General features: G+C 34.4%; 1 protein-coding gene across 1 annotated transcript in view; it reads right to left on the bottom strand.

Moving 5' to 3' along the window:
- The window catches only part of DMXL1 (Dmx like 1), a 125,059-nt gene that overhangs the window by 83,286 nt on the left and 15,961 nt on the right, over nucleotides 1–25,812 (bottom strand). The window contains exons 2-11 of the mRNA XM_080804998.1: nucleotides 25,066–25,191; nucleotides 22,161–22,232; nucleotides 19,216–19,294; nucleotides 14,653–14,785; nucleotides 10,780–10,846; nucleotides 9,534–9,712; nucleotides 7,126–7,315; nucleotides 5,136–5,304; nucleotides 1,087–1,296; nucleotides 20–273 (exon numbers count right to left, since the gene is read on the bottom strand). Of these exons, the coding sequence (XP_080661124.1) occupies nucleotides 20–273; nucleotides 1,087–1,296; nucleotides 5,136–5,304; nucleotides 7,126–7,315; nucleotides 9,534–9,712; nucleotides 10,780–10,846; nucleotides 14,653–14,785; nucleotides 19,216–19,294; nucleotides 22,161–22,232; nucleotides 25,066–25,191 (1,479 nt within the window). The remainder of the gene's footprint in view (nucleotides 1–19; nucleotides 274–1,086; nucleotides 1,297–5,135; nucleotides 5,305–7,125; nucleotides 7,316–9,533; nucleotides 9,713–10,779; nucleotides 10,847–14,652; nucleotides 14,786–19,215; nucleotides 19,295–22,160; nucleotides 22,233–25,065; nucleotides 25,192–25,812) is intronic.

Here is a 25,812-nt window from a genome sequence, read left to right as displayed (position 1 = left end):
CCTGAGATCGTAATAGTACCTGGACTTGACGAAACATACCAGGCTGGTATTCGTCCAGCCAATCCACATGCCAAACTAGCAAAGAGCCATCCATGGGATGAATACTGAAGAGCATGTCTGCATTTTTACTCCATTCAGACAGAAGTACTTCAATCTGATGATCGATGGCAGCTGATGGTAAGGGTACAAAACCTGAATTTGGTACTATTTTATCACTACCCAATTCCTTCTTTTCATGATTTATTTTCAGATCATCCACACCATCATCCATTTCTATAAGCAAAAGAATTCATGAACCAAGTAAATACAAGCTGTTAAGAAAGATCTTTGTAAATGCATTCAAGATGAAAAACATAATAACTTTTAAATAAACAAGAAATTGGCTCCCCTTTAAAAATAACTCTGCTCCAGGGATATAAGGCCACTGGAGTTAACTCAGCAATCAGAAGACCTATAGGATTGAGTCAGTGGGTTAACGATAGAGGACTAATACTGGACTAGAGAATAATAGTTAAACTTGCTGTACCACAATTTACTCGGAAGACCTTAGATTTTCTCAACGAAGAAGACAGAATGGGGTCTATAATTCTGGGGTGAATTATTCAAATATATTATTCAAGTGTACTTTGTACTCTCTTCATAATATTGGATTTTTTAAAACCTGAGTTGGCTACATTAGAGATGCTCTGGGTATATGCACTTATAACTGATATGACACTCTTAAACTATTTTAAAGGAATACGTTTACAGTGTCCAATTTCCAGGTTTCTGTCAATACATAGGTAATTTTTAATAAGCTCCTAGGTAATGTCAATGTTACTAGGCCACAAATAGTCCTTTAAGTAGCAAGGCCTAGGGGCTAACAAAAGCATAAGCATGGAGAACCCCGAGCCTGTATCATCCTATAAAAGAAAGCCACCAGGAACAGGAATACCAACATTGGACAATTCACTGAGCTACTCCAAAGTTGTTTTAACCCATTGCAATTTTGAATGTCTGAAGCTAGTAGCTTATGTTACCCCAATATAAAAATCTTAGCTATTATCAACAAAGTAACATTTTTTTTTATCCTTCTTAAAGCTTTACCTTCATCAGATTTTACATCTGCCTGATTAGAGTCTTCTACACTGGCCTCAGAAGATGGTTGCTCAAAACTTTTTCTAAGTTGCTGTAAAAAGACTTCCATGGACAAAGTAAAATGCAACTCTTTATTGTTCAGCCAATGTACCACAAAAGGCCCACTCTTCTCATTTTCACTTAGACTTAGAGATGTGATAGAAGGAAGAAGTGGAATGTCTGTAAAGAACAACAAAACACATACACACAATTTATATGTCTATCATTCCAGCATACAAAACATTCACATCTTCTATTTCTACTATGTTATACTTATCTTTAAACCTCTGTACTAGATTTTAAATAGGACTCCCCAAATAATGTTTGCCATGATTATTATTAATGATAAAAGCTTTAAAAATGGTAGATTTAACATAACTATTATAAAGAAAAACAATTACATATTTCAGGTCACAGATCATATTTATATATACATACAGGTATTTTCTTTAGTTCAAAAAATGTTCTCATTAAGAAATAAATCTATAGGGATGCCTGGGTGGCTCAGTCGGTTAAGCCTCTGCCTTTGGCTCAGGTCATGATTCCAGGGTCCTAGCACTGAGTCCTGTATTGGGCTCCCTGCTCAGTGGGGTGCCAGCTCCTCCCTCTACCCACTGCTTCCCCTGCTTGTGTTCTATCTCTCTGACAAATAAATAAATAAAATCTTCAAAAGAAAGAAAGAAAGAAATCTATAATCTGTAGACATGTTAAGAGGAAAGTCTCCTTAAAAATTTCTCGAAGAAAAATGCCATCAATATGTCAAAGGAATAAGTGGCTTATTTATCTCAATTTTTAAAAAAAAAGATTTTATTTACTCACTTGACAGAGAGATCGTAAGTAGGCAGGCAGAAAGAGAGAAAGAAGCAGGCTCCCTGTTGAACAGAGAGCCCAATGCAGGGCTCAATCCCAGGACCCTGAGATCACGACCTGAGCCCAAGGCAAAGGCTTAACAAACTGAGCCACTCAGGTGCCCCTTATTTATCTCAATTTTAACAACTTTTTAACTTAAGTTTTTAAATGACCTACCTAACTCTAAGCTAGATAATGCCAATTTATTAGCATCAAGATTCACATTGGAAAGCAGAAAATTAGATCCCCATCTTACCTTCAAGGAAGGCATTCAAGACAAAACCAGGTAAAAAAAAAATTCTTTCTTGGTATTATTTTTCACTTAATTGCTGAATTAAGTATACTGAAGTACAAATTCATAGTAAATTGTGACAAATGATAATCCCTGATTAATAGAGAGGTGAAGAAAAGTTTATCTATCATATTAAATCAAATAGAAACTAGATCATGCTGGAATCTGCAGAACAGTAAAGGCTAAAATGGATTCAGAGAAGGAAACTATTTTCCACAAATTTACTGATTTTTTTTAAAGGAGAAGAAAAATAATTTGACTTAATTACCTGTTCAAACAGTGTATCAATTGTTAGATACCGGTGAAAAACAGTATTATAGGAGATGAATTATAAAGGAAAGGATAAAAGAACCTTTCTCCTACCCCTTCTGTTGGAGGCAAGTTCTAAGAGTTGATAGATATATCCAATCCAATCCAAGAGCTCTGTTTATAAATGCACATTCATTACTATATTATTTGATTTGTATTTATCTATCCCTTTCTTAATGACAGGCTTCACGAGAGCAAGGATCACACTGGTTTCCAACACTATACCTTCAGTTCCTACCACTATCTCTAGTTGCTATTTGGCACAGACCAAACACTCAGGAAAAGTCTTGAGGGACTGTACTGCCAATTCTATTATGCCTAGGTGGATATACATTAGTGCCAGGGAATCAAAGAGTGTCCTCAAGAATCCTATTCAGTATGATTTTCTGATTTTCAAGTTACAATCAACACAAAAAAGATAAGCAATGCCTCTATGAGACCAAAGGCCTAGATGTTAAATACACAAGGAGAGGCCAGGTTAATGCAGGCTTTCAACAGCAGCACTCTCCGTAAAAGGGACCATAAAAGGGACCTTATATTTCTCCTATCTCCTGACCTCAAAGAATTTTATTGAAGCCATTTTTTATGACAAATCTTCAGGGAAAGGGTATAAGAATTATAATTAGAAGAAGGTGTTCTTACAAACTCCCCTCCTCTATTTCTATTGATGGGCAAGTAAGTGAAACTCTATCTGAAAGTTTGGCCTTGAACAAGAAACACAGCATCCAGAAAGGTCATTCCAAAAGGTCTAACTTAGGGAAAGGAGATCTCCATAGTGTCTAATCCAGCTGCTTATAATATTATTCTGCTTTGATTCACTCTACATATATGGATTTTCCTTAAGGTCTTAATACCTAAAGAAAGGTTTTAGAGTTTTCTTTATTGGAAGGTTGTCAAGGAGGTGCTACATTGGAACTTAGGGCTTATTTTTCTGTAACCCCTCAGCCTTTTCCATTAAAGGCAAGAATCCAAGCTTTCTCTATTCTCAAACTGTTGTCCTTTATTCAGAAGAGACTTTCACAACAACTCTAGTAGACTCGAAGCTGCCTCTGGTTATTACAAGCACTGCCAATGAATGTTTTTTGACAAAGGTAACGGTATTTCCCAAGCCTATATAAAGTTTTACTAAAAATAATTCAATATTGTCCTTTTATTTTCTTGGCTCATGGATTCTTTTAGAGCTGGGGCTCTTGTTAACCAAATAAAAGCTAAGAAAATCAGCAAATACTCTATTCTTAGTGCAAGTATCTCTACCCTTAACTTACCAAAACATTTCTCTCTTTGATTCAGGTAACTAACGAACCACATTTATTGCTATGTTTCCTTAAGGAATGTAATAGTACTGTAAATCCAGGGAGACAAACCATAAGAGACACTTAACCACAGGAAAACAAACTGAGGGTTGCTGGAAGGGAGAAGAGTTGGGGGATGGGATAACTGGGTGATGGGTATTAAGGAGGACACTTGATGTAATGAGAACTGAGTATTATATGAGACTGATGAATCACTGAACTCTACCTCTGAACTAATAATACACTCTAGGTTAATCAACTGAATTTAAACAATAAAAAATTAAAAAATAAAGATATGGAGTATTTTAAAAAAAGAAAATAGGTTATGCTATTCTATGCATAAGAATATCTCCAAAATATGCAAAAATTAAATAGTGGTTATCCACAGCGGAGAAGGACTAGGGTGGGGCAGAAGTAAAAGAGGCTTTCACTTTCCACTTTCTGTATAGATAGTACTTATTATGTGCAAATACTGTTTTTAATCTTTTCCCAGTAATATGCTAAGGTTCCTCTTTAAGCTCCAACTCTGACCAGTTGCTTTTTAAACTCACAGAAAACATTTACTGAAAGATGAGCACTTTAAATCTTCAAATTCACAGATAGATCCAGATATTCTAGATTTTAAAAAATCTAATAGTACATACTTGACTACTGAGGTAAGTTTCTTAACTCTTTCAGTTATAACTTCTACATATTTCTGTCCTACTTCTGGAAGATCACCGAAGACTAAGCATTAGACATGTTTTTTTTTGTTTTGTTTTATTTTTTAAGATTTTATTTATTTATTTGCCAGAGAGAGAGAGAGCCTAATCAGGGGGAGAGGCAGACAGAGGGAGAAGCAGGCTCCTCACTGAGCAGGGAGCCCGATTGGGACTCCATCCTAGAACCCTGGGATCATGACCTGAGCCAAAGGCAGATGCTTAACTGAGTGAGTCACCCAGGCATCCCTACACGATGGTTTTATTTTAACAACTATACAGTAGTTACAAAATACTATTCTATGGTGTTAACCTGTTAAGTTTTAGCTCAAATCACAACTTCTGAATAAACTAATGAAGAATCTCAATGACTTATTAAGATCTTAATCACAAACCAAATCATAGCTTTAAAAAGCAAACAAGTAAGCAAAACCCTATTTTTATGTAATTAGTGAGCTGGCTATAATGAAAAGTTAGATAAGCAACTTTTCTTACTTATTCAAAACTAGAAGTAAAATGTCTTTGTTATAAAATTAATTACTCAAGTCCAAGAACAGTTGTTGAACAGCGTTCTATTACCCGTGGCTGGGTTGATGCTGGCAGCAATATGAAAGTGGCAAAGTGCGTTGGCATGCAGCGGAGCATTTCTGTGGACATGATGAGGGTCCTGCTGGTGTGGCAGGTATCCAGTATGTGCTACGACGGGAAGTGATCTCCTCCGACCTCTGCGAAAATGTCTCAGATTCACCTGTACCAGTAAAAACAAAGTAAAACCACTGGCCACAATGTCATAAGCATATACATACGTATGGGTTACAAAATGATTATTAGACATTATTCTCTACTTCATTTCTCCATTTTAACTAATTTTTAATTCCAGTATAATTAACAGCATTACATTAGTTTGAGGTATACAGTATAGTGATTCCACAATTCTACACATTACTCAGTACTCATCATGGTAAGTGTACTCTTACTGACTTATTTCAAATATACTCTATTTCAGAAGAGTTTATATGTACAAACATCTTTCAGTACTTTTGTGCAGCAAATCTGAAATCTGAAGAATAAGCTTAGAACTCAACTGCCTAACTTTTTTAAACCATCACAAATATTTTCAATTTTTATTTGGTTTATTTTTCTCATAAGTAATTTTCTAAAACAGAAGTTCACAGCAGTGTATCTGTGGATAATGATGTCTCTACGAATACTATTCCCTTTGTGTCCAATTTATTCCCTATGACCATAAAGCACTGAACAATATGCCATCATATATTACGATGATATTTCAAGTGGCATGGCTGACTTGCTAACCTTTTTCAGAGATCACTTCATTTGACTCATAAGGCAGAGTGCTGATATTTATTTATTCTCATTTTTCATCTGATAAAACAGTTTCTACAGAACACGAGGTCACCTAAGCATAGAATGAGAGTCTTCATTCCTAGGTAAGACCTCTTTCAGCTGTTATTACACATAACCATTCTATCAGTTGTTAAGTCTCCAGGCAATATATATTTACTTACATTCTGAGCCCTGAGAATACTCTCCAAATTTGACAAATAGTTTTTCCATAATTATACAAAGCATTCAAAGACAAATCACTTTCTGATTTCCATATCAAGAAAATAAGAATCTGTATTACTAATGTATGTTCAATTAATCTAAACATGAAAAATTTACTTTTACTTTCTATACTAATCAGTAAAATAAATACTTCAAGGGGCACCTGGGTGGTGGCTAAGTCGGATGAGTGTCAGACTTGATTTCAGCTCAGGTCATTATCTCAGGGTCATGAGATCAAGCCCCTGGTTGGGCTCCACGGTGGGCGTGGAGCCTGCTTAGGATTCTTGCTCTTGCTCTCCCTCTCTCTGCACCCTGCCTCACCATACTTTCTTGTTCTCTAAAAACAAAACAAAACCCACCAAAAACAACTTTAAGTTCTGGGAGGTTCTAAAGATGAGAAATATAGGGGTTCCTGGGTGACTCAGTCGGTTAGGCATCTGCCTTCAGCTCGTGTCATGATCCCAGGTACCTGGGATCGAGTCCCACGTCAGGCTCTTTGCTTGGTAGAGAGCCTGCTTCTCCCTCTGCCTTTCCCCTTGCTTGTGCTCTCTCTCTCTCAAATAAATAAAAATCTTATATATAAAAAAAGGTAACATATACAGAACAGACTCTGATAAAACTATTCTAATCATTCCTATAATTATGTCAGGACAAAACACCCCAATCTCTAAACAAAGTAAAAATATAAACTATTTTTACAGCCAATTCTTTGCATTCTCAGATTTTCATTTGTTATTTTAGCTAAGTGTAATCTTCCTTTTGTTATCATCAGTTAACTAAGATTAACTTCATAATTATAAGTAGTTTAATGCTCTTAAATACTTAGGCATATTTTTTAAACCAAATAAAATAGAAAGTTTTCTGAGAATTGTTTTCCTAACATACATATTTTTTCATAACTAACCATATACTTTGAATATTAATTAGGATGAATGTTACAAAAAAGGCAAATTATAAAAGGTTTTAACACTTGTAGGAAATAACACCTAACAAAAGCACTTACATCTAGAGTATTTTGAGCTCGTTCCTTACTGGAAACATTTCTTTTGAAGTTATTTGTTAAATTAATTGGTTCGGCCCAATGGTTGCAGTCACCTCCATAGAGCAAACAATCATTTGGTAAAAATGTCTCTACCCAAAGACGACATACATTATCTTTGCAGCAAGTTAACAATACATTACATACAGAAGCCCTGAGGAATAAAAAAATTTTAGAGGCAAAAATATAAATCTCAGACAGTATAACATTCTGTAGCGTTTCAGTAATAAATTCAATGCACACAACAAAGGTACTGATAAAAAAATGTCAATACACATTAATGCAATGTATTTAGTAAAAACCATTAAAATTGAGTGGGTATTTTATTTCATCACAGCAAATGCCTGCTAACGTATTTCTTTTCTGCCTAGAATTTGGTAGTTCTTGTTTTAAGAACCTAAGATTCTCCATACAGCCAAAGAACAAAGACTGAAACAATGCCATAATCTTTCAGTCAATAAACAAGAAAAACCTGCAACTTTTAGAATGTTCTGATTTATTCAGTGGATGGTTACCATTCAGATTCCTTCATAATGTTTCATTTTTGCTTTCTGTAAAGCTACACATGCACTAGTCAGCGACAAACTACACTATTTAGTATAGTTATTCTCTCCTTGCTTAACATTTGCAAAAAGCAGTGACTACATGAATAGAAAAATCATGATGAAATAATTACTAGCCACCTCCTTCCTTATTCTTGACTTCTAATGAAGTTTAGTGAAGTCTTTCCACTTTCACTGTCTTTCCAGTCACAAAATAACAGCAAGATCAATTACATACATATTAATAAACCTGATAAGCATCAAGAGCTCAAACGTCGAACCCCCATCAACAAAGAGTACCTTTTATTGGGTAACTCATTTAAAAAAAAAAGAAAGAAAGAAAAAGAAGTCACAATATCCTGTAGTAGACACATATTCAAACATATCAGATTTTTAAAAGATCAGTAAAAGGCTTTTATCAAGTAACTCAGTAAGTTAAAAATAAAAAGGAAATCAAAATATTCTGTAGTAATCGCTTTGTTAAACAGAGCTGCTTGATTAAAAAAAAGATCTCTAACAAAGGGAAGAAAGAGAAAACCAGCATGTTTTGCATGGGTTGCTCTCCCCTTCAGCTTCCCTCCTCTGCTCTCTCACCTCTCCCATCCCCACCCTTTCCTCTGCTACTCTCCAGACTTTTTTCCCTTTCCATTCACTTTCCGAGACTCCCTCCCTCTGTGCTCTAAAGGCAGTGCTCTGCTTCTCAGGCTTAAAGGCCATTCTCCCTTTCAACCTCTCCCCACATGCTAGGGCCCCTACTCCTTCCCTTTCTCAATCCTGTTTCTCCCTCTCTTCCCCTCCCTCATGTCTAAACCCACATAGTATACAACGCCAAGAGCAAACCATAATCTAAACTATGGACTTTCAGGTGATAATGTGTTGATGCAGGTTCATCAATTTTAACAAATACATCACTCTGGGGGAGGCTATCTATGCATGTGTGAGTGCAAGGGATATATGGGAAATCTCTCTACCTTGCCCTCAATTTTGCTATGAACCTTAAACTACTATATTCTTTAAAAATCAGTCTTAATATACATTTTTTTAAATTTGGATATACTCTGCTGGCTCAAAAGAGCAAAACTAAAGTCAACAAATGACCCAGGTATCCTACCAAAGATCAGTGATTAAGGGAAAAACTGTACTGCTCCATGATGTGGCCGAACTGAAAATGGTCATGAAACAAAAAGCAATTTCTACCTAAAGTTAAGAAACAGGTCTCTGTGCTTACTAAGTACAGGCAAAAATCCAATGGGATATCAGGTCTTGCAAGGGTCACAGAAAAGAAAGGAAGTACTGACAGGTGTGCTCGAGTATGCATGTATAGGTTAAAATAATACCTAGTTCAGGGCAGAGTAACCTATTACCACACTCTCTTTTCCACAAAAATGCTGAATATAGTTAGAGCAATGTTTGAGACCTCACAGTATATCCTCTCAATAAAGCAGTTAAAAACAAAAAGGAAACCAGAGGAGATACACAGAGAAGGTACCAGATGAGGGAGTGAAATATGAAAAATTCCACACAAATGACAATTATGGGAATGACTAAGAGACAAAAGAATAGGACACTTAACACAGAGAAGGAAAGACGTACAGCTCTGCCACTTAAAGGCATCTAAGATGGAGGTAAAGCATCCTTTCACATGGCTTTCCTCTGAAGTGTCGATCATAGCTGACCCATGGCTAGACATCTGTAGGCCAAGGGCTATCTAATATTACTAAAATCTTCCTAGGCAAAAGTTCTATAGCTATAAATTCTTAAAGTAAGAAGAGCAGTCAATGTCAAAATGACGTTCTCTTAATACGCAGATAAAAGGACTAAATTGCTGACCTAGGCATGTACTTGCTTGTTTTACGCCAGGAAAATCCATTTACAGCTCGAGGATGGGCCAGATATACAAAGGAAAAGTCCATTTCTCCTTGGGATTGTTTTTCTGAATTTTTATCCGGAGAGGTAACAGCTGTCCGCCAGTTTTCTACATTATACCATACCTTTAAAAGACAGTCATCCTGATAAGAAAAAAAAAAGTAAAACATCCAAATAAGAATTAAATTAAAGATTCAGTCAAAAAGCAAGGGTAAGAATTTTCTCCACAATCACAGAAATTTAGGGATGGGAGGAACAGTGGGGCATGGGGAAAATGAGAAGAAAATCTCTAATTCTGATAGTTTTCTATCAGCATTCCATCATTGTGCTTTGAGAATTAAAGTGTGTGAATGTGTACTTTGCAAGGAGTGGATCAAGGAAAATGCTAGTTACCATGCAGTATGCTAAATGGAATCACTGAGGAAGACTGCTAAATGAAGGGATCATCTTCCCACTTAGCCAAATATCAAATAAGAAAGCATTACCACCAGCAGGGGTATGAAGACTGCTAATCTTTGAAAACAAGACTTTTCATGAAGCATCATATGAATGTTCAAAGAAAGTGCTGTAGATGATAACAAGGAGTTAATAGCTACTATTACATAAAATATTCTAAGTATAATTAAAGCAGCATCTCTTAATTTGGGGAGTAAGGAAAAACAAGGTGACTAGAATGTACCACGTTTTGCTTTTAAGCTACAACTGCATTCCCACACTTAAAGTCAATCAGAATGAACAGCTTCACTTGTCTCCTAACAAAACCCCCCCTGAGAATTTAGGGTATATCACATCCCCTGTCTACAGAAAGCTATGATCCATGAGAACAATTAACTTCACACAATCAGTTGTAAGTGAACTATTTGGTGAACCAATAATTACAAATAAATAATTTCTGACATTGGCAGGTAAAAACATGAAAATGGTTACAAATGTCCCTCTAGAAAGTCTGTAAATTCTTCTATTTGCTCAAAAAGATTAACCAGTTGACCAAAATCAAAAAGTTGGTAAATGGCAGCTTTATATCCAGATATACCATTCTCTGTTTCAATTATACCATATTGCCTTTTAACACATAATATTTAGCCCGATTTTTGCTATTTAACATTTTAATAGAAAATATTTTCCATGTCAATACATTAAAAGAATGAAACCAGTTCCTGTTTCTGATGTTTCAAAATAAACCAATAGCAATAGCATTTTCATAAATTACCTTCCCAGCAGTGGCAAAAAATTCTCCATCTGGTGAAAATTTCATTAGATGAATTTGGGAAGCAGTTCTGTAAATCAAACAGGTAAGAAATAATATTTAAGGAAAATTAGAATTCAATATTACTTCTATAAGCTATATTCAGCAACTTGCAATTTTTTGATAACGCAAGTTTCAAACTCAATTTTAAGTATATCTCACAATTATAAAATAAGAAGTATAAATGTTTAAATTAAATATAAAAATTATTTTTATGTGAAATTATCTATGTATAAGAATCATTCAAGAATTACTGATATTATCAGTCTTTAAAGCTTAGGACAAAGAATCATAGCTTTCATTGCCTGAGAATATGAGAAAGAGAAAGGTTTCATTTTCTAGTTTGCAAATTAAATTTCCAAAGCCATGAGATATCTATATTCTAACATATATTTTCATGGACAATAAATCAAGATTTTGAAATCAATTCTCCTTTAAGGTAGCATTTACGTAATTAGAGATTATATGTGGGCTACTGGGGGACTTGTAAGCAGGTTGGAGTCAGCCTGCCAGCTTGACCTACACACTTGGCGCACACTTGCCTTTTTCTTTTTCAAGGAGCTTTGGCTCTTGTCCCTTCAGTGCCTTCCCTTCTGGCTACCCCTATATGCTGATCTCAAGAGCACCCACACTATCACTTTTTCCTTTTCTTCACCCAATTTCATGCTTAGATAAATGTGTCTTCAATTTACTGGTAAAGGAGGCCAAAGAGGAATTCTGTCACAGTTCATTCCAAATTAAGATAACTTCTTCTAGGAAACAAACTAAGGATTGCTAGAGGAGAGGTGGGGGAGGATGGGGTAACGGGGTGATGGGCATTAAGGAGGGCAATCGATGAAATGAGCACTGGGTGTTACAGGCAACTGATGAATCACTAAACTCTACCTCTGAAACTAATTTAAAAAAAACCCTCTTCTTCTTGACTTTAAATGTAATAAATATGTAATCGAAAACACTGATACATATCTATGAAAAGAAGAGAATGAAATCATCAGTTTCACCTATACCACAACACCCATTTCCAGGGAAAACTACTGCTAACATTTTAACACACAGACTTCCACACCTGTCTCTCCACCCTCCCTCTCTATCTACTTTCTGTGGTTGGATATAGGGGAGAAGGGGATGGAAAGTGAGGTCGTATTTACAGTTCGCTTTGTAATATTTATTTTAAAGTATGTAACAACCATAGGTGTATATCAACATGTATAGGTCTGTATTATTTTACTGGCTATGCTATTTCCATTACAGACACATGCAATGTCTCAAAATAATTTATTTAAAATGTTAAAATATTTAAAATATTTAACTACTCCTGCTGTTTACTCATTTTTGCTGCTACAAAAAATGTGGTGCAGTGAACATTCTTGTATATGCATTTTTATGCACCTGCTTAATTCTAAAGATATTCTTAAAACAAATAGTTAAAAATGCCTGATATCCATGGAAATCCTCTCCATGATTGTGACCTTTGTCTCCAGGTCTTCTCAAAATAGCAGCTAAGGCAGATCCTTTTAAAGAGGAAATCAGTCCTTAGCACAAAATCCTAAAGAGCTTCCCAACTTGGAATAAAAGGCAAAAGCCTCACAATAACCTCCAAGCAGTCTTTACTCCAACCACAAGCTACGCACACCCTGACCACAGAGTCTGCACTTGAGATTCCCTCTGCCTACAACATGCTTCTTCTAGACATCCTCACACATGGCTTGCTCCCTCACTTCCTTCAGGTCTACATTCAGAAGTCACCTCTACTCTTCTTCCTCTTACCCTATTCACCTTTTTCTGGCTGTTAGATGTTCATCTAACATGTATAAAAAGTGTTTTAAAGGCATCACAAAAGGAATGTGATCAAACTATGTTTAAATGTGATCCGGTTGGCATAATCATCAGCTGCTCCTAAATTGAAACCCAAGCGCCATGGCTTTTCTGCTTCATTAAATAACCATTTCAGACAAATAGTATGTGCAGTCCAAGTTACTACTGTGGGCTCTGATCTTGATTTAACTTAAGAATCTTCCCCTCTCCCAAATGCATGAAACATATTTCAAATTTTCAGTTCAACACACAGAAGCCCTTCGGTGAAGGCAATATAACACTTTGCTACTTCCTCTCCACAAACTTATATGAAAGGCTCCAGAGCAAAGACAAATCTTGCTGAAGAATTTTCTTGGCAAAATCCTATTCCTTTTCCATATGTTAACCCTTTTAAAATCCGTTTTAAAACGCATATGATCTAGCTGAGAGGTGCAAAACACATGGAACCAACTGCTCTGAAACCTCCTTTCTAAACTTTATACCAGGTCTACCTTACTCTCACTTTAATATCTGATGTATTTCTTATTACTGTTTCATATAAAATTGACTCAGAAAGAATGCCATTTAACATTCTGTCATATAGATTTCCTGGTTTATAGTCTTTCCCCACCTGGTCAATGCTATATTCCAAGCACTTTTACCACTGCCTTGAAACACGATAAACACTCAGCAAATATTTGCGGCATGAATGAATGAAATTTGGAGTTAGTATCTCAAGGGCATAAAAAAAATTAAGCCTGTCAATTTATACTTCCAAGTTGCTCTTCAGAAAAATATCAATTGCACTCCCTTATTAATAGAATATGAGTACCTGTTCTGTAAACACTCACTAATAATGGATATTATTTGTCCTGTTCTTTCTGGATATTTTGCATTTCTTGATTTTGACTGAGGTCCATCAGCTCTTATTTAATTTGCTATTATTGATATGTACTATCATTTACAATTTTCCTCTTCATTGTTCATTTTTGTTTGCTATTTTTTCTAGTTAATTTTTAAGACCTCCTGGCATCATACCTAGAATGTCTTTCCTAATCTAAGGCAGCATTTTTCATGCAACAGTGATAGAACATAAACATCAAATGTTAAATTTCCTAGTAGCCACACTTGGCAAAAGTAAAAAGAAACAGGTGAAATTATTTTATTTAAGGGGAGCTGGGTGGTTCAATTGGTTCAGTGTCTGCCTTTGGCTCGGGTCATGATCCTGGAATCCCAGGGATTCAGACCCACACCACTGTGCTTAGCCAGGAGCCTGCTTCTCCCTCTCCTTCTGCCCTCCCACCACTCATGTGTGCACACATGCTCTCTCTCTCTCTTTCTCACGCACTCTCAAATAAATAAAATCTTAAAGAATAATAAATTATTTTATTTAAGCTAGTATATCAAAAATATAATCAACATGTAATCAATAAAAAAAACTAACAATAACTTAAATTGTTTTCCTTTGTGTTAAGTTCTTGAAATCCAGTGTGTACTGTATACTTACAGTACATCTCAATTCAGACTGGCACATTTCAAAAGTGTACGTCACTAGTTGCTACCATAATAGACACTGCAATTCTAAATTACGAATATTCACCTGTATTTTCTTCTAGTATTTGTTTCATTGTATAGAAATTCAGTGGTTCCTTCTTTTGACACTTCTTATGGTGTCAGATATGAAACAGACTCTATTTTTGTTTTCTTCTCCAAAGAGCTACCAAGGTTGCCCCATGATGTAAAATGACAACTTATATATTATATCTCCCTGTCTCCTTTTGTATAATTTAGCAAGTTGCTATTTAATGGTAATCACACAGGCTTAACCAATTTCTTATGTTTCTTTCCAAGTGTTTTATTCAACAATTAAAAAAACTGGATCTGCAGAACATGGGAAATTGTGCATCCCCTGTATATAAGAAAAGACCTATCACAGAATAAAAAATCTTCTATGTTAGTATAGTTTTACACAAACTAAAAGGCATTTATAATAAAACCCACATGAACAGGTTTAACACTTTAATCCCCTAATTAATTGCTTACTTGCAATGCCAAATGCATCTCCAGTCCCCCAAATTAAGATCTGTTTTGTCTGCATTTTCATCTTCAGATGGTTTCTCCAAGTTAGCATTGGACCACAGTTGCAAACAGCTAGAACCAGTTAAAAGACGATTGCCTAAAAATATATATATATATATATTATTCACCACTTATTATTTAGGTGTTTAATTAGTGAGTTAAGTCACATGGTCAAGAGTTTCACATAATAATATAAAAATAACACAACTTCTAAGAAAAGTTAAGTAACAAAAAGATGTGGAGGAGAGGGAAGGAGGCTGTATTTTAATTTTGTTGAAGCGGCTTGGAAAAAAAGGGACTATGTCATATAATCTCTAATTTAACAAATATTTAATGAGCATCTTCTTTGCACCAGGCACTGCACTAGACACTGGGAAGGATACAATGACAAAAGAAGCATTGTCCTTTTTCACGATGACTTCACATTCTGGTAAAGACATACTGTAAAGAGAGACATGAAGTCGTGCAATTTCAAATATATTCCCAAGAAGGATTCATAATCTAGTTTACGGTTAAGAAATAAGGTGCACAATAGACTTGGAAAAATAAATAAGGCTGAAAAAGTTTCTGGGGTCAGACTGCATTTTCAAAGTTTATAAGGAATTTGGACCATGTTATAGATAGTTGGGAGCTTTAAGTGTGTGGGGGTTACATAAGTGGATGTGTATTTTAGAACAAGTTGTCTGAAATGGGGTGGGGGATGTCAACAGATGGACTTGAAGAGGACTGTAAATCTCCCTCTTCTGAGATAATATGCAAAAGTTATCTGTATAGCATGTACATTTTTCTAGAGAGGTAATCTGTAATTTTCACCACGCTTTCAAAGGCTCCACTATACAAAGAAAGGTAAAGATCATTCTAAAAAATGAGACTAGAGATAGATGAGATTAGGGAAAACAAAAATACAGGGAAACCTGATTAAGTGACTATGATACACAAAGGAAATCATGAGGATCTGAATCAAATATGAAAATACGAAGCAAGGATTTGAAAGCCATTTCAAAAGCAGAATTTTCAAGGCTTGACACCAACTAAAAAACAGGAGATATAAGAGGTTTTCCAGGACAGATTCCAATTTATGATTTGCGTAATTAAGGAGAAGGCTGTGTTGTCATCCAAAGAAAAAGAGAAAGAAAGAAACACAACTGTGGTCAAAAAGTTCAAAATAAGTAAGGCATTCACTTTGGCAATGAAGGACTATGGATTTGTGTCTCTCTCGAAAGATCACTTTTTTTCAAAAGAAAGTGGGTCTGTGACAAAACACAGACTGTAGATCAGAAATCCCTGTGTCTAAATCCCAAATAAGTCACTTAAATAGTCATGTGAGTTTGGTCTAGTGGGGAAAAACTCTGAGCCTCAATTTTCTTCTTACCTTTAAAATTAGAAGTGTGTATAGAGTTGTCGTAATGATTAGCTATTACTGTATAACCCATCTAGCACAGGCTAGGCACTTAGCAGAAGCTCAATAAATAGTAGTAACCAGACAGAAAGTCCCATGAATGGATAAAAACAGCCTAGACAGCATTAATGAGACATTTCATTCACATTTGGTTACTATTCCACTGTTTAGTATAACAAGAGACACAAGTTTAATTTTTTTAAAATTGAGATATAACATATAACATTCTATTTTCTTTAGGTGTACAACATAATGATGATATTGCATATACTGCAAAATGGTCAGCATAGTAAAATCTAGTTGATATCCATCATCACACATTGTTTACAATTTTTTTCTTGTGACGTAAAAACTTATAAAATCTACTCTTAGCAACTTTCAAATACACAATTTAGTATTGTTAACTATGGTCACCATGCCATACATTACCTCCCCAGGACTGATTTATTTGATAACTGAAATTTTGTACCTCTTGACCCCCCCGCATCATGTATTTCATCCACCCCTCATTCCTGTCACTAATCTCACCTCCATATTTATGAGTTTGGTTTTTACGAATTTTCTTTAACATAAACTGAAGCTGAAATTAAGCTATACTATGAAAGATTAAGAAATTAATATAGAATACAAAGTAATTAATCCCAGTTATGAAATGATACAAAAATAGCTAAGGTATGGTACAGAGTATTGACTTGCACACAAAGGGTGGAGGTATGAATAGTAAACTAGGGAAACAGCATAAAAAGTCTTAAAAAGAAAAATCTTATAATTTAAGCCAGATGCAACAGTGGATCAGAAGAAAACACAAAGGCACTACAGTGAATTTTAGTGGCATCATCTGAAAAACTTTCTTTATATCCCAATACCTGGCATATAGTTAAGTATCGATCAAAACTAAAATACAAACACTTCACTTAAAATATTTAAAATCTATTTATAAACAAAGTTCACTTGTAAAAATAATATACTAGTTACTTCCAAATTTTTACTGCAACAATAACATATTTCTTAACCAAACCATTATATTTCAAACTTTTTGATCATAAAAAGAAAAATAATAAACTTTTATATAAATTTTAACTTAATCACAATAAAGAGATAATGGTCATAAGCTGTTGTCAAGTCACTACTAGATAGTTAGGAAAATAAGTAATTATCTTTTGATACAACTCTGTAATGATGACAGAAGAATTTAATATTAATACTATTCTCCAAAGCATTATTACTCCAAAGCATTATTACTGATAAACCAACTGTACAAAATTTCAAAGCAATTATTGTTATGTTATTACTAAAGAAATTTCACTTAACTCTAATGTGAAATGTTTTTATTGAAGTTGTAAATATGACAGTTCAAGTAGCTAGCACTTGCTAACACTACTTTTATAGGGCTCTTATAATTTACCAAGTACTTTCAAATACACTGCCATATCTGATCATTAAAAACCTAGCTTGTGAAATAGATACTACCTTAATTTATAACTGAGTTAACCATTCTTAATCTGTTAAGTAATTTCTTCATGATCATAAAACTTATAGTCAAGTATGTGAACATTTATTGAAAGCCTAATATAACATCCCCACAAAGATAAATACTAAATAAAATAGAATCTCAGCTCTTGTCTAATCAAAAATTTAAACCATGTAAACAAATAACTACAATAGAATGTTGTGCTATAACAGAATAAGCTTATAATGTATCATCCAAATAGGAACTTTTCTGAGAGCAGAAGGTGACACTATTAATAATCACTGGAGAAACAGGTATTAACTGAGACATAAGTCTCACTAGCTATAGTAAAATTATACATAAACTGTTGTACTAAAAACTAAATGCCAACTTTGAACCCAAGTCTGACCTCTTTCCACTGTATGCATAAAATATACATACAGGTTACCACGTAGAAGATATCAATTCTACATCCTTACATAAGAAAAAACATTTTAAAACACTGATTTTTTTTTTTAAAAAGTATCTCAAAGATAATCTTTTATCTTCTAAAATAATTTCCAAGGGTTCTGAACTTTGTTTTCTAAATAAACATTTTTCTCAGTCATTTCATGTACTATAATAAGATGCAAGCTATCTTATCTAAACTGATGGCTTCTATGTTTCAAAGATAACTTCTTATATTCTAGAAATTTCTATATTTGGGGAATTGCTATATGATATGCAAACATGTCAAATTCCACATGTCCAAACAAAACCTATGTTCCACTATCTAGAACTCCTACATATCTCTCTTCCACTTATGATCACAGATATTCTCAAAATACTTTAAAATCCAACTGTCAAGTAATGTCAATTCTATCACCTATATGCATTTCATATCTATGTACTCCTTTCATTAGTCATGCAACATTAATTAAGCACCTATTACATTAAAGGTCCTGAAATAAATTCTTAGTTCTCATTCAGACAACTGTGAAAGCACACTGTGTAAAGGTAATTATAAGTAATTATAAATATTTATCCTCCTGTTCCTTCCAACATACTGCTACCAGAAAAATTGTACAAAACCATAAATCCTAGCTTGTCACAAGCCACTTTCAAAACCTACAATATTTTGCTGGATAGTCAAAAAGAATGAAATTCAAATACCTTAGCATAGCTTTAAAGGCCTTTTACAATATGCTGCAGTCTTACTTCCTTATCACCAAACTCAGTCCAGCCTTAATGAAGTCCTAAGCATTAAGAGAATGTATCTTATGCTTTCTTTCTCTGTGCCTTTGCTCACTGCAGGAGACTGGTAAAATGGCTTTGGGATTTTAATGCAGAAATACATCAGTGATATATACACACATTATCTCTTCCTAAAATTCACTTCTTTTTCTCTCTTCCCATCTATCCCCACTCTTAATGTTAAAATCTACCTAATCGTAGGACAAAAAGCTTCTCTTCAATGAAATTTTGATTCTCCAGAGAGTATTAAGTCTCTTTCCCAAAACAACAGGTATTATTATACTGAATATCTGTCTTCATTTCAGTACAAGCTCTAAAAGAACATAATGTCTTACTTATTTTTTACTCCCAACAATCTCACACAAAGCAGAACTAAAATACAGGAAAGTAATAAAAGAAACAGCCTAGGCAAGTGATGTTTCATTTCAGTTGATCCATTTCTTACCTGTAGGATCCCAAGTTATGTTGTGTGCTATTGATTCCAGAAAAAACTGGCCACTCTTCTGCCATTGACTATATAATTCCTAAAGTTAAAATTAAAAAACTCATTTAACCAATTAGTATTGGTAGCTTTTCTCTATCAAATATATACATTCATGCTTATTATTCTTAATAATACAAGATGCCATTTTTGGGGGGGTACAAGTGACCATGCAGTCATTTGTAATGGGGAACAAAATGTTCAATTCAGTTGAGAATTATAAGAAGTATGTGATGGAAGAGATTAGTAAGAGAATGAATACCTATTCCTGGAGGGCCAAAAGTCTGTCTTCAGCATAAACAACCAGTAAGTATACGTCAATTTGGACAACATTCTCATTAACCTCAGATTTTTGTAATATGATTACCTCATATTACTATAGTTACAAATGTTTAATTTTAAGGGGCCTGTGCTATCTGAGGCTTCCTTCTCTTTTAAGGTTTCATACTCACCTGAGATCAAAAACTACATGAGAAAACTCAGATTACGAGATGTAACACATCCATTATATTACATAAGATTTTTTCATTCATCCTCACCTGAGATCAAAAGCTATATGAGAAAACTCAGATTGCGAGATGTAACACATCTATTCTAAGATTTTTTCATTCATTATAGCAACATTTTTTTCCAGTTTTTTTACATGTAATTCAGTAAGAAATATATGTTGCAATAGGACCCAAAAAATAAACGCAATCTAAGTTTACCCTTACTACATGTGATGCACTCTATTATTTTCCATTTTACTTTCTTTTCTTTTAAATTCAGGCTGTGGTCTAAGTTGATTTCACTAACCTTTGCAGGACTGAGACCCATAAACAACCTTTGAATGCAGCGGTTCTCATACTCTAGTACAATAAAAAACTCCAATTTCTGAGATACATCTCCAAAGGTTCAGGTTAAAAAAAATAAGAATGAGGAATCTGTACTTTAAATGAACGCCCCAGGTGATTCTGATAGAGATGGTTTGCAGAATATGCTTTTATGAAATACTGCCTTGCAGGAATGGCTCTTAATCATAGCATACATCAGAACCCTCTCTAGAACTAGACACAGAAATGTCCAGGCACAACCCCACCCCTACAGATATAGAAATCCCCAGGGCAGGATCTGGACACATGGTCCAACTAGTGATTCTGAAGTGTTCCGCTCATGAAGAATCATCACCTTAAAAGAATTTTCTGGAATGGAAATAATTCTTTTTCTAGAATGGAAATAATATCTTTTGTATGAGAATCTAGAGATTCTCTGAGACTCTATTCAGGAATTACAGATTCTGTGTACCCTCTAATAAGTCCTTTTCCATTTGATCCGGTTTTCCCCTTATTCATCAAGCTTTTTTTATTTTACCCCTTTCTCCAAAGTCAGTGCTGCCTAACAATAAACCAGACTTTTCTCACTGACTTTTTAGCATTACATTAAACAATGTTATTTAGTACATGAGAAAATGGGCAAAAACTAAAATTCTTGATTCTACCCTTCATAATAAAGGCATTTTAACATAACATACCGACTTTTTAAAAACATACTGAGGTAACAAGCCAGTTACCTTATTCATTGATATTTATGGAGTACTATTCGAAATACATCATTCTGAGCAGAACAATCACTTATTTTTACTACTACCAATTACTAATTCACAGGTTATCAGGGCCTCTAATACAGGATTCATTAAGTAATACACAACACAAATATAAATCAGGGGAGGACTATAACTCTCTTTCCATGAAATTTTAAAATGAGTATCAGTTAACCTAGAGAAAATGTTTTTTCATTTACACAAGGTAGGGGAAAGAATGTTCATACTTAGGAATCAATACAGTTGGTTTTACTTAGTTCTGTGGCTCAGCAGCTATTTCAATGGTCAACAACTAATTTTCTTTGGGTACCTGCTGTCATATTTATAAAAAAGAAAGAACAGCTATCATACTAAGACAGAATTTGTAAGATACTAATGAGCTAAGTGAAAAGGCAATGAAATAAAAGGTATATATAAAGGTATATATATTATTAAAACATAATTATTTTTAGTTAGCATACTTCTGCACAGTTTTTGGGATCCTGTCATTGTTCCAAGAGGCCCATGAAGAATGAATAACTATTAACCAATTTTAAAACTGAGCAAAGAGCCTGGGAAGACTGACTGGCTTAGGATCAAATGACTAGAAAGCAGCAGATAAAGAAAGAAAGCAGTTCTATGGTTCCTAAGATAATGTTCTTAAGACCATACTATGCTGATCCTCTTCCATATAATTTAAATCACCAGTTTAATCTTCAGGAGAAATGGGTAAAATAACCTGGACTATTATATTTAGAGCATTAAAGCACCCAAGAAATCTAATACTTATAAACTGTTGTTTTCGCCAGTTTTCAGAACTATTTCTGAATATAGTTTCTTCATAAAGAAAAACACTTACTGACCTGTTAATAGTTATATTACATGATACAATAAGGGGAGGGGGGGGGAAATGTCCTGAAGGTAGCTTAAGACTCTGCAATTAAAACATGTAACTTTAAGAACAAAATATTTAAGAAAAAGCAGAAGTATATTAAAGAAGATAATAAAAATCAAAAACAAAGTGCCACACTTCACCACATAATGGTGTTTGCCATTAGCAATAAACTACCAAACTTAAAATTGTTGACTCTTCAAATACTTATTATAAAAGGACAATGTCAGAAGAAAAAAAACACATATAATTCATCAACACAATCTGATTTACTTCTATTTCAATCTAAGATTTAAAACATATTTTAAATACGGAAGTGGCATTTAACATCTATTTTTTAATTATGGTGTAATTTGTACAATTTATCTGATGATCACTCTGATTTTATACTCTTAAAAATAGTGTCTTTTCATACTCAAGACATTTCAATTCCTAAAAGAAAAATGATAAATTACTGACCAAATTTTTCTTTTGCTTCGGTAGGTTAACTGGTTCAAAAACAGAGATAACATTTCCATAGGATGCTGCAATCTTTTAAAAAGAAAAAAGAAAGAAAACTTATGGATATGTTAACTTACTTATGAATCAAAAGACAAAAGAAATAGTACAAATTAAAATAAGCCCTCCCACAATTTCATTTATGAATACTTGAGAATATCAGTTTTAAGAGACCACCATACCTGAGTCAGAATTCCAGTACTGTCACCTACTGTGTAACCAGCAAGTTAATCTCTCTGTACCTTATTGTCTCTATCTACATTTAGAATATGCATAATACTATCTTCCTAATGGAATTAGTTTGAGGATTAAAACAACATCTGTAAAGCATCTAGTATATAATTACCTGTAAGATACATGGTAAATATTAATTCCCTTTATCATAGAAAAAAATGTATTGATAGATTCCTTGTCAAGTGGAAATGAGATAGGATTTAATCCATTTCTAGGTTATCTGTCTTCAAAGTTCACAATTCTGTCAGTGTGTATTTAGCTTTATAAAAATAAAACTTAGATCTATTCCTTTGTAAACGCTATAAGAAATGTTTTTTTTTAATACTCCATTTTGTCTGAGTATTTTTAAAATTTACTCTTTCAATCAATGGCTCTGTTTTATAAGATAGCTTGGGTGAGCCACAATGAAGAACAATGAAATACCAGAAATAAGGACTGATAGATAGAAAAACGAATGAGGGATAAAAATAAGAGAATATAATCTCAAAAAGAAGGGGATAAGCAATGAGGATGTAATATATAACAGAAAAAAAACTTTCAATGGCTATTTTTAAGTGTTCTCTAAGAAGTTAAAAGGATATAGAAATAATCTGCACTGAGTCGGTCTGGGAGGCCTTATTGAGTTTGGGCTTTTAAGAGTGGGTAGGACTTCAAAGAGTGGTGAATATTCAAATAGAAAAGGGGCATAACACAAGTATGAACACAAGTGCAAAGATTAGAAGAGGTGAAGTATGCCTGGAAGTGACAACCAGCCAAGATGGAATGGAATGTCCCTTTTAACAGAGTGAGGTACATACGTCCAAAAAGGCAGATCTAAGCCAGGTTGTAGAGGGCCTCATGCCCAGGTGAACAATTTGAACTTTCCCAAGGTAATGGGAAGCAAAGAATGTTTTTAAGCAAATGAGTAAGATAAATGCAGATGAATTTTCTCATGAAAATTAATCTTATAGTAAAAAAAAAAAAAACCTAATGCTAAAATACTGGATGTCTACAGTATCAAGCAGCACTTCCCACTTAAAGTATCATAACCTGCTAATTTTCTTCCTGATATGGTGAGAAGTCGTTTATTTGTACGAATATCTATAACCCAAAGGAAATATGCCTTTTATGAAAATGACTATAGGGGGCACCTGGGTGGCTCAGTCCGTTAAGCATCTGCTTTTGGATCAGGTCATAATCCTAGGGTCCTGGTATGGAGCCCCACAGTGGGTGGCCCACTCCCTGCTCAGCGGGGAGCCTCCTTCTCCCTTTCCCTCTGCCACTGCCCCTACTTGTGCTCTCTCTTTCTCAAATAAATAGGATCTTTAAAAGGAAAAAAAAATGACTACAAAACCAAATGACCCATCTATTTTAATCTAGACTGTCATGTAATCTAGGTTATCATGAAAACATATCTCATATTGGAAGTTATTAAATGGGATTTCCAACATAGCCAGGCCTATGTGAGTGTAGTTATTACGAGCAAGTTTCAATACAGTAACGAAGATTACAGAACTATAGAGCTGGAGACCAAACAAACATGAAGAGAAAAGGGGGAAGTCTCAAGGATTTTCAACATTCCGTAATAAAGATCATTTTTGTAATATAGTGAGAATGAAAGGTGTAAACAACAGAAAGATGAGAGACACTTGAACCTGTAAAGGGAAGGGACACAGGAGTAACACAGTAGTCCAAAACAGGGAAAGGTTGTAAAAGCCGAAACTCATTTTACGATAAGTATCTCTACACTAGATACTAAGAGGTAACTTTTCAGACTGGCAGGTGCATTAGAAATGATTAGATTTAAAAAAAAAAAAAAAAAAGATTGGGTCCTTTTGATTCCTCACACAAAATATTCTAGTGGAATCATATAGTCCAATAATATATTTAAACATCTAGCAAAAAATTAAGTAAATCTGCAAAGTCCACCCCAATTTAGCTGTAAATATACCTAGACCTGGCCTGTGCCTACATGGTGCTCTATTTAGCTATATACTATGCTGCCTACTAGCTATGACTCTACCTATTCTGCTACTGTATAGAACTATACTTCACATACAGAATCATAACCTGTTTTTTGTTGTTGTTGCTTTCCTACTTTCAAGGTTACTTGTTACTTTTATATGCAAATAGAAGTCCAAACAAAATTTTTCATTTTTCTTATAGACTTGGAATAAATTAATTAAAAAACTATGCACTTTAGAAGAGTTGACCTCCATTTTAGTACAAAGTTTATCCAGAAATGATAAGGAGATACCCCTACAGCAAAAGAACAACTCTAACAAATGATTTCTCTTTAGTAGTTTATTTGTAAATAGATTGAAGGTTTACTGTCATTCCTTTCCTTTAATCCAATCAGTTTTTAAATAAATAAGTTTTAGACCTGTTCTACGGGTAATACTTCTTTATCAACTCACAGGAAAACATTATGCTGTATCTTGAAATTATGTAAGAACAGAATTCCTGTCAATCTGAAACATAGCTGAGTCAGGAGTTTTGTTTTCTATGGTGCATCTCAGAGAGCCAAAGAAATTTGTAGCTACATTGTCCTTGAAACAAAGCAAACTTCAAATTCAACAGGAAATACATACTTGGGAGATTATCCTGACAAAAAACATATTCAAAAGAAATCTCACATTACAAGATTACAAACCTTGCCTTGTTGCATTGAGCAGTCTACGCATCCTACTTGAATATTTCCATGCTTAGTTCCTGGGATTATTTGTAATCTTTCAAAATCACTTCCCAGTATAACAATGTCACATCCAGATGCATAAGCCTAAAAAAAGGGGGGGAGGATAAAAAGGATAAACTTGTCAAGAAAGTATTTATCATGTAGAATACTGGCAATAAATACTGTTTTAACTAAATATTATGTTTTAACAAAGCAATTTTAAATATCCCTTTTTTTAAAATCTCTATTATTTGAGAATATTTCCTTTACCTCTGATATTCAGTCCCATCAGCAAAATCAGTCAGTCCTGTCCACAAAACATTCATTTCTTCCACCTCCACTGAATGCTACCACTATCTACCTCCTCCACTACTATTAATAGTCTGCTTCCATTCTTGCTTCCCTCTAATTCCTTTCCACACAGTCATGCTTTTTTTTTTTTTTTTTTTTTTTTTTTTAAGTAGACTGCACATCTAACGTGGGGCTCAAACTCATGACTCCAAGGTGAAGAGTTGTATGCTCTACTGACTGAGACAGCCAGGCACCCTGAAAAGAGTCAACTTTAAAAATGTTTATTGAAGGGGCGCCTAGGTCCTCAGACAGTTTTAAGTCTGCCTTCGGCTCAGGTCATGATTTCGGGGTTCTGGAATCAAGCCACACACCAGGCTCCCTGCTTGGTGGCAAGTCTGCTTCGTCCTCCTCCTTATGTGATCTCTCTTGCTCTCA

This window comes from Martes martes (genome assembly GCF_963455335.1).
Source record: "Martes martes genome assembly, chromosome: 5".
Classification (NCBI taxonomy): Eukaryota; Metazoa; Chordata; class Mammalia; order Carnivora; family Mustelidae; genus Martes; species Martes martes.
The sequence above is the reverse complement of the archived record's forward strand: the minus strand, read 5'-3'. Positions and strand labels throughout refer to the sequence as shown.